This window comes from Oncorhynchus mykiss, chromosome 25, assembly GCF_057628025.1.
Source record: "Oncorhynchus mykiss isolate SJ-2025 chromosome 25, ASM5762802v1, whole genome shotgun sequence".
NCBI lineage: Eukaryota > Metazoa > Chordata > Actinopteri > Salmoniformes > Salmonidae > Oncorhynchus > Oncorhynchus mykiss.
Genome location: NC_143046.1, coordinates 89,105,265 through 89,119,232, shown reverse-complemented (window position 1 = coordinate 89,119,232; position 13,968 = coordinate 89,105,265). Strand labels below are relative to the sequence as shown.

At 44.0% G+C, this 13,968-nt stretch overlaps 1 protein-coding gene across 2 annotated transcripts in view; it reads right to left on the bottom strand.

The window, feature by feature from the left end:
- zfyve26 (zinc finger, FYVE domain containing 26) overlaps positions 1–13,601 on the bottom strand; it is a 112,412-nt gene extending 98,811 nt beyond the window's left edge. The window contains exons 1-7 of one of the 2 annotated variants that reach the window (XM_090221387.1): positions 13,197–13,601; positions 4,707–5,004; positions 4,189–4,348; positions 3,817–4,032; positions 3,417–3,726; positions 1,659–1,783; positions 122–286 (exon numbers count right to left, since the gene is read on the bottom strand). In XM_090221387.1, coding sequence (XP_090077513.1) covers positions 122–286; positions 1,659–1,783; positions 3,417–3,726; positions 3,817–4,032; positions 4,189–4,348; positions 4,707–4,897 — 1,167 coding nt within the window. In that variant the 5' untranslated portion in view covers positions 4,898–5,004; positions 13,197–13,601. Of the gene's footprint in view, positions 1–121; positions 287–1,658; positions 1,784–3,416; positions 3,727–3,816; positions 4,033–4,188; positions 4,349–4,706; positions 5,005–13,186 lie in introns of both variants that reach the window. The other variant, XM_090221389.1, reaches the window with a different exon arrangement.
- Between the last annotated feature and the right edge of the window lie 367 nt (positions 13,602–13,968).

The following is a 13,968-nucleotide window of genomic DNA, read 5'->3' as shown; positions in this document are numbered from 1 at the left end:
GGAAGGAGGCCTAACCTGGTCGTGGGGAAGGAGGCCTGTCGTGGTGTAGGAGGCCTAACCTGGTCGTGGGGAAGGAGGCCTAACCTGGTCGTGGGGTAGGTCATGGTGTAGGAGGCCTAACCTGGTTGTGGTGTAGGAGGCGTAGCAGGGTCTGAGCTGAGAGCAGGCTTTGGCACTGGGTCCACCCCAGGAGTAGCAGGAGGCGAGACAGAGGCTGGAACTCCCCCTTCAGCAGGTCCTCTAGCCTACAGAACTCCTCCCTCTTCACCAGGTCCAGAGCAGTCACCTGAGGAGGGGGTAAAGTGGGGTTATGACTGAGGCCCGTGTCACAAAATGGCACCCTAATCCCTATATAGTACACAACATTTGACCAGAGCCCGAGTGCACTATATAGGGAATAGGTTACAGGCAATTTAGTTACAGGCAAAAACAGAAAAGGTGTCTTATATGCAAGGAACTCATCTCATATAGTACCTGTTGATATCAGGATGACAAGAGTTACAGTACCTGTGTTGATATTACACACTATTACGCACTATTACACACTATTACACACTATTACACACTATTACACACTATTACACACTATTACACACTATTACACATATTACGCACTATCACGCACTATTACACACTATTACGCACTACTACGCACTATTCCGCACTATTACGCACTATTACACACATTACACACTATTACACACTATTACGCACTATTACACACAATTACACACTATTACGCACTATTACACACTATTACACACTATTACGCACTATTACACATATTACACACTATTACGCACTATTACGCACTATTACACACTATTACACATATTACACATATTACACATATTACGCACTATTACGCACTATTACGCACTATTACGCACTATTACACACTATTACACACTATTACACACTATTACACACCATCACACACTATTACACACTATTACACACTATTACACACATTACACACATTACACACATTACACACTATTACGCACTATTACACACTATTACACACTATTACACACTATTACACACTATTACACACTATTACGCACTATTACGCACTATTACGCACTATTACACACATTACACACTATTACACACTATTACGCACTATTACGCACTATTACACACAATTACACACTATTACGCACTATTACGCACTATTACGCACTATTACACATATTACACATATTACACACTATTACACATATTACACACTATTACACACTATTGCGCACTATTACACACTATTACGCACTATTACGCACTATTACACATATTACACACTATTACACACTATTACACACTATTACACACATTACACACTATTACACACTATTACGCACTATTACGCACCATCACACACTATTACACACTATTACACACTATTACACACATTACACACTATCACGCACTATTACGCACTATTACACATATTACACATATTACACATATTACACACTATTACACACTATTACACACTATTACGCACTATTACGCACTATTACGCACTATTACACACTATTACACACTATCACACACTATTACACACTATTACGCACTATTACGCACTATTACGCACTATTACACATATTACACACTATTACACACTATTACACACTATTACACACTATTACACTCACCAGGACCCGTTCAAGGAAGTGCTTGCCGCTGCTAAGGCACTCAAAGTAAATGGTTTTCCAGACGGAAGGCCGGTCCCCATGACAACACAAGCCCAGCAGTAACTTCTCCGCTTCAGGAAGATCCACTGGGATGAAGGGGGGAGGAAAAGGCGGGAAAAAAAAGGGTCAAAGAAAAAAAAGAAGGCTAGCGGCAAGGCTTCCACGTTGTTGATACCCCTTACCCGAGGTACAACCCGAGGTACAACCATACCCGAGGTACAACCCGAGGTACAACCATACCCGAGGTACAACCCGAGGTACAACCATACCCGAGGTACAACCCGAGGTACAACCATACCCGAGGTACAACCCTAGGTACAACCATACCCGAGGTACAACCCGAGGTACAACCATACCCGAGGTACAACCCGAGGTACAACCATACCCGAGGTACAACCCGAGGTACAACCATACCCGAGGTACAACCCGAGGTACAACCATACCCGAGGTACAACCACACCCGAGGTACAACAATACCCGAGGTACAACCATACCCGAGGTACAACCACACCCGAGGTACAACCACACCCGAGGTACAACCACACCCGAGGTACAACCACACCCGAGGTACAACCATACCCGAGGTACAACCATACCCGAGGTACAACCCGAGGTACAACCATACCCGAGGTACAACCATACCCGAGGTACAACCATACCCGAGGTACAACCACACCCGAGGTACAACCACACTCGAGGTACAACCACACCCGAGGTACAACCACACCCGAGGTACAACCACACCCGAGGTACAACAATACCCGAGGTACAACCACACCCGAGGTACAACCATACAAAACAGTGTTTTAACCCGCAAATTATTACTCAAATATTTTGACAAAACCCTCCATTTCATTAAAAAAATGGGAGACTGTAGAGATACGGCATATAAACATGGTTGTGCTTTGTTCTTCCCTCGGGTAGGGATGTCTCAACAACTAGGCTAGAGGATTGGCCACTATAGCCCAAAGAGAGAGAAATACTGTGTATTTCAATGACCTTTCGATAACGTTGCTTCAGAAATATTTCACTATGCATTTACAGTGAGCTAATACTTTCTCTCACCCACTGTTTAGTGTATTTTATAGACAGTATTGATACACAGTATATAGGGTCAATATACAGCATATTTTAGTTGACCTTTATTTAACCAGGCAAGTCAGTTAAGAACATAGTAGAAGACAGATTTTGGGCCAAGTTATCCCTCTCTCTTCTCTTCTTCCTCTTTGGTGTGACTCACACGTTTCAGTTGATTAATATAGCTCCCGCCTAAGGCCAAATCGGTATAAGTTTTGAAAATACCGGACACCTATGGAAAGACGCATCTTTCACCCAAGTTTCGTCAAAAACTAAAAATCGGGGCTAGTGCCGTATCTGAGATATTGCGTGTGACTAACGTACGGATGAACCGACGGAGATCAACAGTAAACCCTCCCTGATTTGATCTTGGCAGACAATAAGCTTGTTTTCGATCCACTGTTTGTAAACAACGCAATTGTAAACAAACAAACATTATAATTTCAAAACATGGTTGTAACTATACTGTTGATCTCATGGATGGTCAGTCCTCGTGTCTATAGCTTTGTCTATGAATTTGAGAGTGGTTACTCTTAACCACATGGTGGGTTGACCACGTTGTTGTTGTTGTTGTTGTTTGAACTGCAGACTGCCCCTTTTAGGTTTCAGGTAAATTATAAGGAAATAAAAGTCCATCCTCACCCTGGGTGCTGGGAGTCTCTCTCAGTAGTCGGTCTCTGTGCAGCCTGAGTGCTGTAGAGCAGTAATGGGAGAGCAAGGTGTGGCAGTGAGGTCGTAGCAGGGAGCTCAGGACCCTCTCTTCTCTCAAGGGCCCGTGTCTGGCCCTCCACAGGGCCTCACACAGGGCCTCCACCCCGCCTCCTCCACCTCGCTCCGACCTCAGGGGCATCAGGGCTAGGACCACACACATCTCCTCCGCCCAGCCCTCCGTCTTCTCTGAGCCTGGACCAAGAAGCTCCACTCTCTCCATCAGGTATCTGATGAATGTGTCCTTTAATAGAAATAATAATACATTTGATATAAACCCCGGGGGAGGGGGGGGGGGGGGGGGGGGGGTAAAACAATTACAATTAAAAGCTACCTGTAGGATGTGGTTCCCTGTGTTAACACTCCTGGGGTGGTCCTCCAGGAAGCTAACCAGAGCCTGGGCCACTCTGGGTCTCTTCTGATCCAACAAGGCTTCGAGACAGGTCTCTATCCCTGGACTCTGAGCATCGCCCGCCCCTGGTGATACCCCTGGGACCCCTGATCCCTTTCTCTCCTCCGACTGGGTGGTTAGGAAGGCCTGGTGGAGTTCCTGAGGACGATGAACATATTAAAAAATATACTCTACGATATTAACTTGAAACTAACCTTATGGTTTTGTATCAATAGCCGTAATTGTTGAAGTTAACTTTATGATCTCTATAAAATGTTGTCCTTGTCTATTTTTTGGAAAATAAGAAGTATAAACCTTGAGCGTTGTCTCTGGCACCTCGTCTCCTAGCTCCTCTAGAAGCAGCAGGAACTCTAGTTCTCTCCTGACTGAAACAGAAACCTCTTCCTTGGTCCATTTCTCCAGGACTTGAAGCCAAAGCCAGGCCAGTTTGTGAGGGCTGCCCACACTCTCCCATCTACAATACACACAAAATATAATTATATAACCAATTGATATTGGCTAATCAATTACAACCCAAAACTACCAGGAACATGAAAACAATGTATCAGCATTTTTCTCCACCAAAACACCCTCCTCCTCTTCTTCCCCCCCCTCCTCCACCTCCTCCCCTTCCTCCTCCCTCCCTCCCTCCTCCTCCCCCCTCCTCCTCCTCCCCCTCCCACTCCTCCTCCTCCCTCCCTCCTCCTCCCCCTCCTCCTGCTACTCCTCCTCCCTCCTCCTCCTCCCTCTCCTCCTCCTCCTCCTCCTCCTCCTCCCCCTCCCTCCCTCCCTCCTCCTCCCTCCTCCTCCTCCAGGTAAGCATTATAACTCACTCTAGCGGGTAAGGGTAGGTGATGATGGCCTTGATGATGTCCCGTAGTCGTTGTGACACTTCTCCTCCAGCGTCACACAGCTGAGGCACACAGGCTCCAGCCAGTTCCCACTCTGCATTCTGCAGACACCGAGTGAAGAAATCAAACAGCTCCTGTAGGGAGGTCTCTGCCTCGCAGCCGTACGGGTGCATGTCCGTCTTCTCCTCCTCCGGTTTAATCACAGTCTGGTCACCTCAGGGTCAAGGGTTCACCACCCCAGTCTTTCACGGCATGGCAGGGGAGGAGTAATAGCCAGGAGCTGGGGAAGGGGGGGGGGGGGGGGGGGGATAAAATACAGGATTTTATCAGTTAATGTCTAAGAGATGATTTTATCTAAAAAAAAAAAGAAATACATTTTTTTTCATATGGCTGGCACCCGCGCGAATTGAACCCACGACCCTTGGTGTTGCAGGTTCCAGGCACAGAGGACCACGAGCTGAGAAACGCTCAACTTCGTTCTCTTATATAAAGAGAGTCGAACGTTCTGCTAGAGGACCACAGAGTCATTATGGTTTAAAAAAAAAAAATATATATATATATATATATATATATATATTTATTTAAGGCCATCCCCAACTGTAACATGAATGATAAGGAAGAGTAGATCTGTATCCCAAATGGCAATCTACTCCCTATTCACTACATAGTGCCCTGCATTTGACCAGTACCCTATTCCCTATTTTTTTTTTTTTTAATTAAACAATGTTCTAAGTGAGAAGTAGGCATTGGTCTGAATGGAAAAGTCATGAGCACCACAATGCCTGTTCCACCCATGCTCTACCAAGGTTTTACAGCACCACAATGCCTGTTCCACCCATGCTCTACCAAGGTTTTACAGCACCACAATGCCTTCTCCTCCCATGCTCTACCAAGGTTTTACAGCACCACAATGCCTGTTCCACCCATGCTCTACCAAGGTTTTACAGCACCACAATGCCTGTTCCACCCATGCTCTACCAAGGTTTTACAGCACCACAATGCCTACTCCACCCATGCTCTACCAAGGTTTTACAGCACCACAATGCCTGTTCCACCCATGCTCTACCAAGGTTTTACAGCACCACAATGCCTGTTCCACCCATGCTCTACCAAGGTTTTACAGCACCACAATGCCTACTCCACCCATGCTCTACCAAGGTTTTACAGCACCACAATGCCTGTTCCACCCATGCTCTACCAAGGTTTTACAGCACCACAATGCCTTCTCCTCCCATGCTCTACCAAGGTTTTACAGCACCACAATGCCTACTCTACCCATGCTCTACCAAGGTTTTACAGCACCACAATGCCTGTTCCACCCATGCTCTACCAAGGTTTTACAGCACCACAATGCCTGTTCCACCCATGCTCTACCAAGGTTTTACAGCACCACAATGCCTACTCTACCCATGCTCTACCAAGGTTTTACAGCACCACAATGCCTGTTCCACCCATGCTCTACCAAGGTTTTACAGCACCACAATGCCTGTTCCACCCATGCTCTACCAAGGTTTTACAGCACCACAATGCCTGTTCCACCCATGCTCTACCAAGGTTTTACAGCACCACAATGCCTACTCCACCCATGCTCTACCAAGGTTTTACAGCACCACAATGCCTACTCCACCCATGCTCTACCAAGGTTTTACAGCACCACAATGCCTACTCCACCCATGCTCTACCAAGGTTTTCCAGCACTACAGTAGCTATGTTGGTCTATTGTTCTCTGAACAATGTGTAGGCAGGTTTCTTAGGATTCAAACCTTCTCAAAACAACCGAATTCATACTCTTAGAGGAATTGTTTACACAATAATGTGATTTAAAAAAGGTAAAGTATTGGATTTTCCACACACACACACACACACACACACACACACACACACACACACACACAGCTTGTTTTTTATTTACATGAAAGCAAGCTTAGCTTTTATATTTACAAGACCATCAGCCATTTTGTCTTGTAGTAACGTAGTGCCTGTCTGTATTTCCTTAAACTTTTATTTTAGCAATACATGTCATTTAGAAAACACACATACATACATACATACATATATAAATAAAACATCCTTTTCTTGGTCCGTACTGTGTTTGACACCGTCTCTCATACCCGATATAATGAGCCAGCCTGTCTGCATTCCTGGTTGATGTAACCGTTAGCTTACCTGTGTAATATTGACAGAAGCTTGTTTTGCAAACATGGTCCCGTTTTATCGTCAATTGCCGCGCGGATCAATGGATCAGTTCATCACCTCTGTCAAGTTAAAAGTTGACTCAAAAGATGTGTATTTGTATTTTTTTGTTTTGCAATAAAAATGGTGACGCTACAACAATACACATTTTCAATAGGCCCCCTATCTAAACGCATACAGGGAATTTGGAAAGTATTCAGACCCCTGGACTTTTTTCCACATTTTGTTAAGTTACAGGCTTATTCTAAAATAGATTAAATTATTATTTTTCCTCATCAAACTACACACAATACTCCATAATGACAAAGTGAAAACATGTTTTTAGAAATTTTTGCAAATGTTTTTAAAAATGTAAAAAATAAAAAATACCTTATAAGTATTCAGACCCTTTGCTATGAGACTCGAAATTGAGCTCAGGTGTATCTTGTTTCCATTGATCACCCTTGAGATGTTTCGACAACTTTATTGACATCCTGAGTGCTCTGGAGCAGGTTCTCAGACTGGGGTGAAGGTTCACCTTCCAACAGCACAACGACCCTAAGCACACAGCCAAGACAATGCATGAGTGGCATTGGGAAAAGTCTCTGAATGTCCTTGAGTGGACCAGCCAGAGCCCAGACTTCAACCCGATCGAACATCTCTGGAGAGACCTGAAAATAACTGTCAGTGACGCTCCCCATTCAATCTGACAGAGCTTGACAGGATCTGCAGAGAAGAATGGGAGAACCTCCCCAAATACAGGTGTACCGAGCTTGTAGCATCATACCCAAGAAGACTGGAGGCTGTAATCGCTGCAAAAGGTGCTTCAATAAAGTACTGAGTAAAAGGTCTGAATACTTATGTAAATGTAATGCTTCAGTTAGACATGTTTTATACATTTGCAAACATTTCTAAAAACCTGTTTTTGCTTTGTCATTATGGGGTATTGTGATGTCATTATGGAGTATTGTGATGTCATTATGGGGTATTGTGATGTCATTATGGGGTATTGTGTGTAGATTGATGAGGGAAAAAAACAATTGAATCAATTTTAGAAAAATGCTGTAACGTAACAAAATGTGGAGAAAGTCAAGGGGTCTGAATACTTTCCGAATGCTCTGTACACAGTTGGTTTTATTTAAACACTGTCTATATATGGAAAAATAAGGTTAAACATTTCCACCAATCGATTGGGCAAAAGAACTAGACGACTCTCAGTCGGGGACAGCCCTAATGCATTTCATGGTTAACCTCGGCTTGTAAACCAACAGACTGGCTGGTGCAGGCAGTGAGCTGTTTGTTGAGTTGCTGGGCAACCGAGTTGCTGGCCCAGTTAGACAGAATGAGATTTAGCTAAAAAGACGCAAGCATTATCAGAAATGCTACAAAAAGGTAGCACATTGATTCTTAAATGGACAGAAACGTGCACGTGAGAACAATTCATTGCAAACTTAATAAAAAACTGTTCCACCTATGAATTGTCAATCCCCCTAAAAATATGTTTTATCCAATGGTCACTAGTCTTGTTTTAATCTGACGTCTAAAATTGTAGCTATTTTGGCACAGAAAATACTCATAAAACTAACGACCCTCTTAAAAATCCTCAATGTGCTTTTCGGTAACGACTTGACAGCTCATGAAGCCGATGTTAAAAACCGGATGTCAAAGCTACCGTGCATACCTATATAACGTAGGTACATGACGTTATGACGCCACGTAAAAGTTCACGCTACACGTGCAACGCAGCATTCCTAACCTGGTCCACAACGTCTGCTGTTGGGAATCGAGCAGTCAACAAGCCGGGCAGTCATTTGAAAGAGTAAGAACATTTCAGCGAGACAACTCAAAAGGGCGAAATCCATTAACGCCAAGATAATGGAATTCGTTGCCCTTGACCAATCAACCGTTCTCTGCCGTGGGTGATGTTGGCTTTTCGCCGACTGGTCGAGCACCGGGTACACGCTACCAAGTGCGCTATTTTTCAGATGTTGCCCTACCGGATTTACACAGTAATTGCGTCATTGCTATTAGCTTCATGACATACATACTATGGAACTCCGTTTGGGTCTTTACATGTAAAAAAAAAAAAAGACACAGTAGCACTGTCAAAGCTGGACAAAAAAACACCGGGCCACGAACGATGTGTTTACAATACCGCGTTGGTAATAAAGCATCATTTGTTCAACCTCAACTTCTGAGGTAGCTAGCTAGCTTTAGCTTGGTTCCTAGCTAGCATCAATACAACCAGCCTGAAAACAATGACCGGTAGAAACTGCAATCATTGAGCTGGGGACAATAAAAATTCATTTTGAAATGCGACTCGTTTCAGGAAACTAGGCATGTGTCGGGCGTCGCTACTCCACAGGAGAGCCATTTGAACCCTACTCCACAGGAGAGCCATTTCAACCCTACTCCACAGGAGAGCCATTTGAACCCTACTCCACAGGAGAGCCATTTCAACCCTACTCCACAGGAGAGCCATTTCAACCCTACTCCACAGGAGAGCCATTTCAACCCTACTCCACAGGAGAGCCATTTCAACCCTACTCCACAGGAGAGCCATTTCAACCCTACTCCACAGGAGAGCCATTTCAACCCTACTCCACAGGAGAGCCATTTCAACCCTACTCCACAGGAGAGCCATGTCAACCCTACTCCACAGGAGAGCCATTTGAACCCTACTCCACAGGAGAGCCATTTGAACCCTACTCCACAGGAGAGCCATTTCAACCCTACTCCACAGGAGAGCCATTTCAACCCTACTCCACAGGAGAGCCATTTCAACCCTACTCCACAGGAGAGCCATTTCAACCCTACTCCACAGGAGAGCCATTTCAACCCTACTCCACAGGAGAGCCATGTCAACCCTACTCCACAGGAGAGCCATTTGAACCCTACTCCACAGGAGAGCCATTTCAACCCTACTCCACAGGAGAGCCATTTGAACCCTACTCCACAGGAGAGCCATTTCAACCCTACTCCACAGGAGAGCCATTTCAACCCTACTCCACAGGAGAGCCATTTCAACCCTACTCCACAGGAGAGCCATGTCAACCCTACTCCACAGGAGAGCCATTTCAACCCTACTCCACAGGAGAGCCATTTCAACCCTACTCCACAGGAGAGCCATGTCAACCCTACTCCACAGGAGAGCCATGTCAGCCCTACTCCACAGGAGAGCCATTTCAACCCTACTCTACAGGAGAGCCATTTCAACCCTACTCCACAGGAGAGCCATGTCAGCCCTACTCCACAGGAGAGCCATGTCAGCCCTACTCCACAGGAGAGCCATGTCAACCCTACTCCACAGGAGAGCCATTTGAACCCTACTCCTTGGCCAGAGTGTCCAGTGTGTGGTCTGAATGCTCCGAGAGCGGAAAACCTCTGAATTTACGAATGCCCAGAGTGCACTCTGGCACTCCAGACTAAATTTACGAATACACCCGTAGTATAAACCAGCCTTAAGTCTTGAAATCTTTGGTTGTTTAGTACATGGCCTGACACGTGAATCCTTAAAGAGATGGGTGGGGCTAAAGCTTAGGAGGATGTGAACGATGCTGAATGGGTGGGGCTAAAGCTTAGGAAGATGTGAACGATGCTGAATGGGTGGGGCTAAAGCTTAGGAGGATGTGAACGATGCTGAATGGGTGGGGCTAAAGCTTAGGAGGATGTGAACGATGCTGAATGGGTGGGGCTAAAGCTTAGGAGGATGTGAACGATGCTGAATGGGTGTAGACAAAGAAGATCTCTCCAGTAGGTACCAAAACATTGAAAGGGGCATTTTCTCAAAAGTAAGTTTACAAGTTGATCAACTTTCAAAGCAGAACGACTTTCCCTTTGTTCCTCAACTGTAGTGTATAATATAGCATTTTCTATCTCTGAGTCTCTACTTTTATCCAATGTAAAACATTTTTAAAAAACACAATATAAAGTGTTCTTACTTAAGACCGAATCGTGCCTGTCGGTCATCAATATGCAGTTGTCACACGACACAAAGCCACAGATGTCTGAAGTTTTGAGGAAGCGTGCAATTGGCATGCTGACTGCAGGAATGTACACCAGAGCAGTTGGCAGAGAATGTTATGTTAATTTATCTACCATAACCCACGTTCAATGTCTTATTAGATCATTTGGCAATGCGTCCAACCGGCCTCACAACCGCAGACCACGTGTATGGCGTTGTGTGGGCGAACGATTTGCTGTGATGTCAACATTGTGAACAGAGTGCCCCATTGTGGCGGTGGGGTTATGGTATGGGCAGGCAGAAGCTACATAAAACAAACACAATTCTATTTTATTGATGACAATTTGAACGCACAGAGATATCAATAAAAAAAGATGCCGAGGCCCCTTTTCGTGCCATTCAGCCATCACCAGACGTGTCACCCGTTGAGCATGTTTGGGATGCTCTGGATTGACGTGTACAACAGCTTGTTTTCCAGTTCCAGCCAATAAAACAGCAAGTTGGCACGGCCATTGGAGAGGAGTGGGACCAACGTTCCACAGGCCACAATCAACAGCTTGATCAACTCCACACCAAGTAGACGTACCGAGCTGCGTGAGGCAAATGGTGGTCACACCTGATTAGTGGCAGTCGGTGTCATTTAAGATGAGGACAATATTTTTTTTTTCTTCGTGAGCATGGCCTTATTTCTTTTACAGCATATTGGATGACTGTCATTCATATTCCATTCACCAGGTTCAATGTAACATTGATAAGTTTAGGCTACTGTATGATACTCTAATGTTCTCTATACCCATCATGAGGTTGATACAACCTAGCCTATGAATGAAAGTTTACAACGTAGGTGCACATAGGTCGAAATAATAATTTGAGGTGACAGACAGTGACACATGGACAGTGAGTGACACATTCAATACCGCCTTGCACACTCTTGCCTGCATCTAGCTGATCTAGGGTGTAATTATTAGTCCAACGGTTGCAAACGAGAGTTTATTGGACAAACTCAGGTATGTTTATTTCGTTTCGTTCTGTTTAAGAAACATTTGTCAACAGAATCGGCAGAATGAATACACCACTGATCACGCGTAAAACACAGTTCACTTTCATAGGAGCCACGTGGTATTCCTTCTCACATCTATTCACTCTCTTCCTCTCACCTTTTCCATTCGTTTGTGGACTTCAATGCAAATCAGCTGGATGTGACCAGGCAAAAAAAAATACAACTTTCCAAGCCAAACCATATCATAACCACTACACACAGCCTACATTGTTGTCACCATATTAGCTAAAGTAACCTCATAGTCAACATAGCTAATAGAACTAACGTGTTAGTAAACCTGCTATAATCATGAAGTAAGGTTACAGTGTACAGTCAGAAAGCAGTTTAGCAGTTATACTGGCGGGCCCCATTCATTTGTTCAAAACTGTTCAACTATTGTCTTTCTTTTTCAACTACTAAGTGCTAGCTAGCTGTAGCTTATGCTTTCAGTACTAGATTAATTAACCAATCCTTTGATTGGGTGGACAACATGTCAGTTCATGCTGCAAGAGCTCTGATAGGTTGGAGGACATCCTCCGGGAAGTTGTCATAATTACTGTATAAGTCTATGGAAGGGGGTGAGAACCATGAGCCTCCTAGGTTTTGTACTAAAGTCAATGTACTCAGAGGAGGACGGAAACTAGCTGTCCTCTGACTACACCATAGTGCTACCCTACAGAGTGCTGCTGAGGCTACTGTAGACATTTAGTGCAAAAAGAAGTGTTTCATCAATTATTTGGTGACGTGAATATATTTAGTATAGTTTTGTCTAAAAATATAAACTTTTTTTATGTTTTACAATTTTACGTTTATTAAATTCACTAAGGAGGAGCCTCCAATGCACCTGATACTGACTGGTTTTCTGATCCACAACCCCCTCCATACCTATGACCAACAGATGTATATCTGTATTCCCAGTCATGTGAAATCCATAGATTAGGGACTAATGAACTTATTTCAATTGACTGGATTTCCATACATAAACTGTAACTCAGTAAAATCTTAGAAATTGTTGCATGTTGCGCAAATATTTTAGTTTCGTTTTTTTACAATAAGGTTCGTGCTTATTTGAGTGTTGTTAAAAAGAAACGCGACCTACATCATCATGAGACAACATTACTGCCAGAGCAAAAGCATCATCCAAGTAATAGCCAGCTAGCTAACGTTAGCTGTCAAAAGAAACGGCATTGCATTCATGAAAGACGTAAGTTAACCGACTAAATCATAAACACATCATGCTGATTAGATGATCAAGAACAACCAATGCGTAATAAACAACTAACTTACATTGACTTACTTTCTATCGATGTGAATGTATTCCTTTTTTATAATATTTCACTGTTATTTTTTCCCTCTTCCGAATTGTTATGCTTAGCGCACAGTGTCCAAGCTAGAGAGCTATGTCATGTGACGAAATCAGCTGATTTCGCTTGCAGTTCAAAGGTTAAAAGAGAGCTTCGCGCAAGATAGGCTATACCACGGGTGTATTCATTACGTTTATTCTGTTGCAAAACGTTGCGCCTGTTGCAAAAAGTTCTGAATTGTTCCGAATTGTTTTGCCTTTGTTGCAAATCATTTTTCAACAGAAACGAAAGTTTCTACTAGACAAATTCAGTTAGGTCCCTCCACCTTTCATTGCGTTTGCTCTGTTCGCTTCCGTTTGCTTCTTAAACGTTTAACGGTTTCCGTTGCAAGACGTAATGAATACACCCCAGAGATACTGGATATAATAACGAGATGCTTATGTCTCCGCCCTAACAATGGGATTCGTTGTCCACAGAGCGGGACAGCAGTCTGTTAAACTCCCGCCTATTCCTCTCTTTCGATTGGTGGATACATCTCGGTATTTGAATACTGACTTGAATATTCAATGAGGGGTGTTGACCGTCAACCGCCTGTAATTGAATGGAGAGTGAGATGATAACCTCATGAATATGCATAGCCCGTGTCGAATTTCAATAGGAACAATCGATGAGGGCTGTTGACGTCAAACTCCTGTGCTGAGATTCTGATGATCTGGTTTGTTTACTTTTCTACCGTTGCTAGATGGAGTAGGCCTAGAGCTCTAT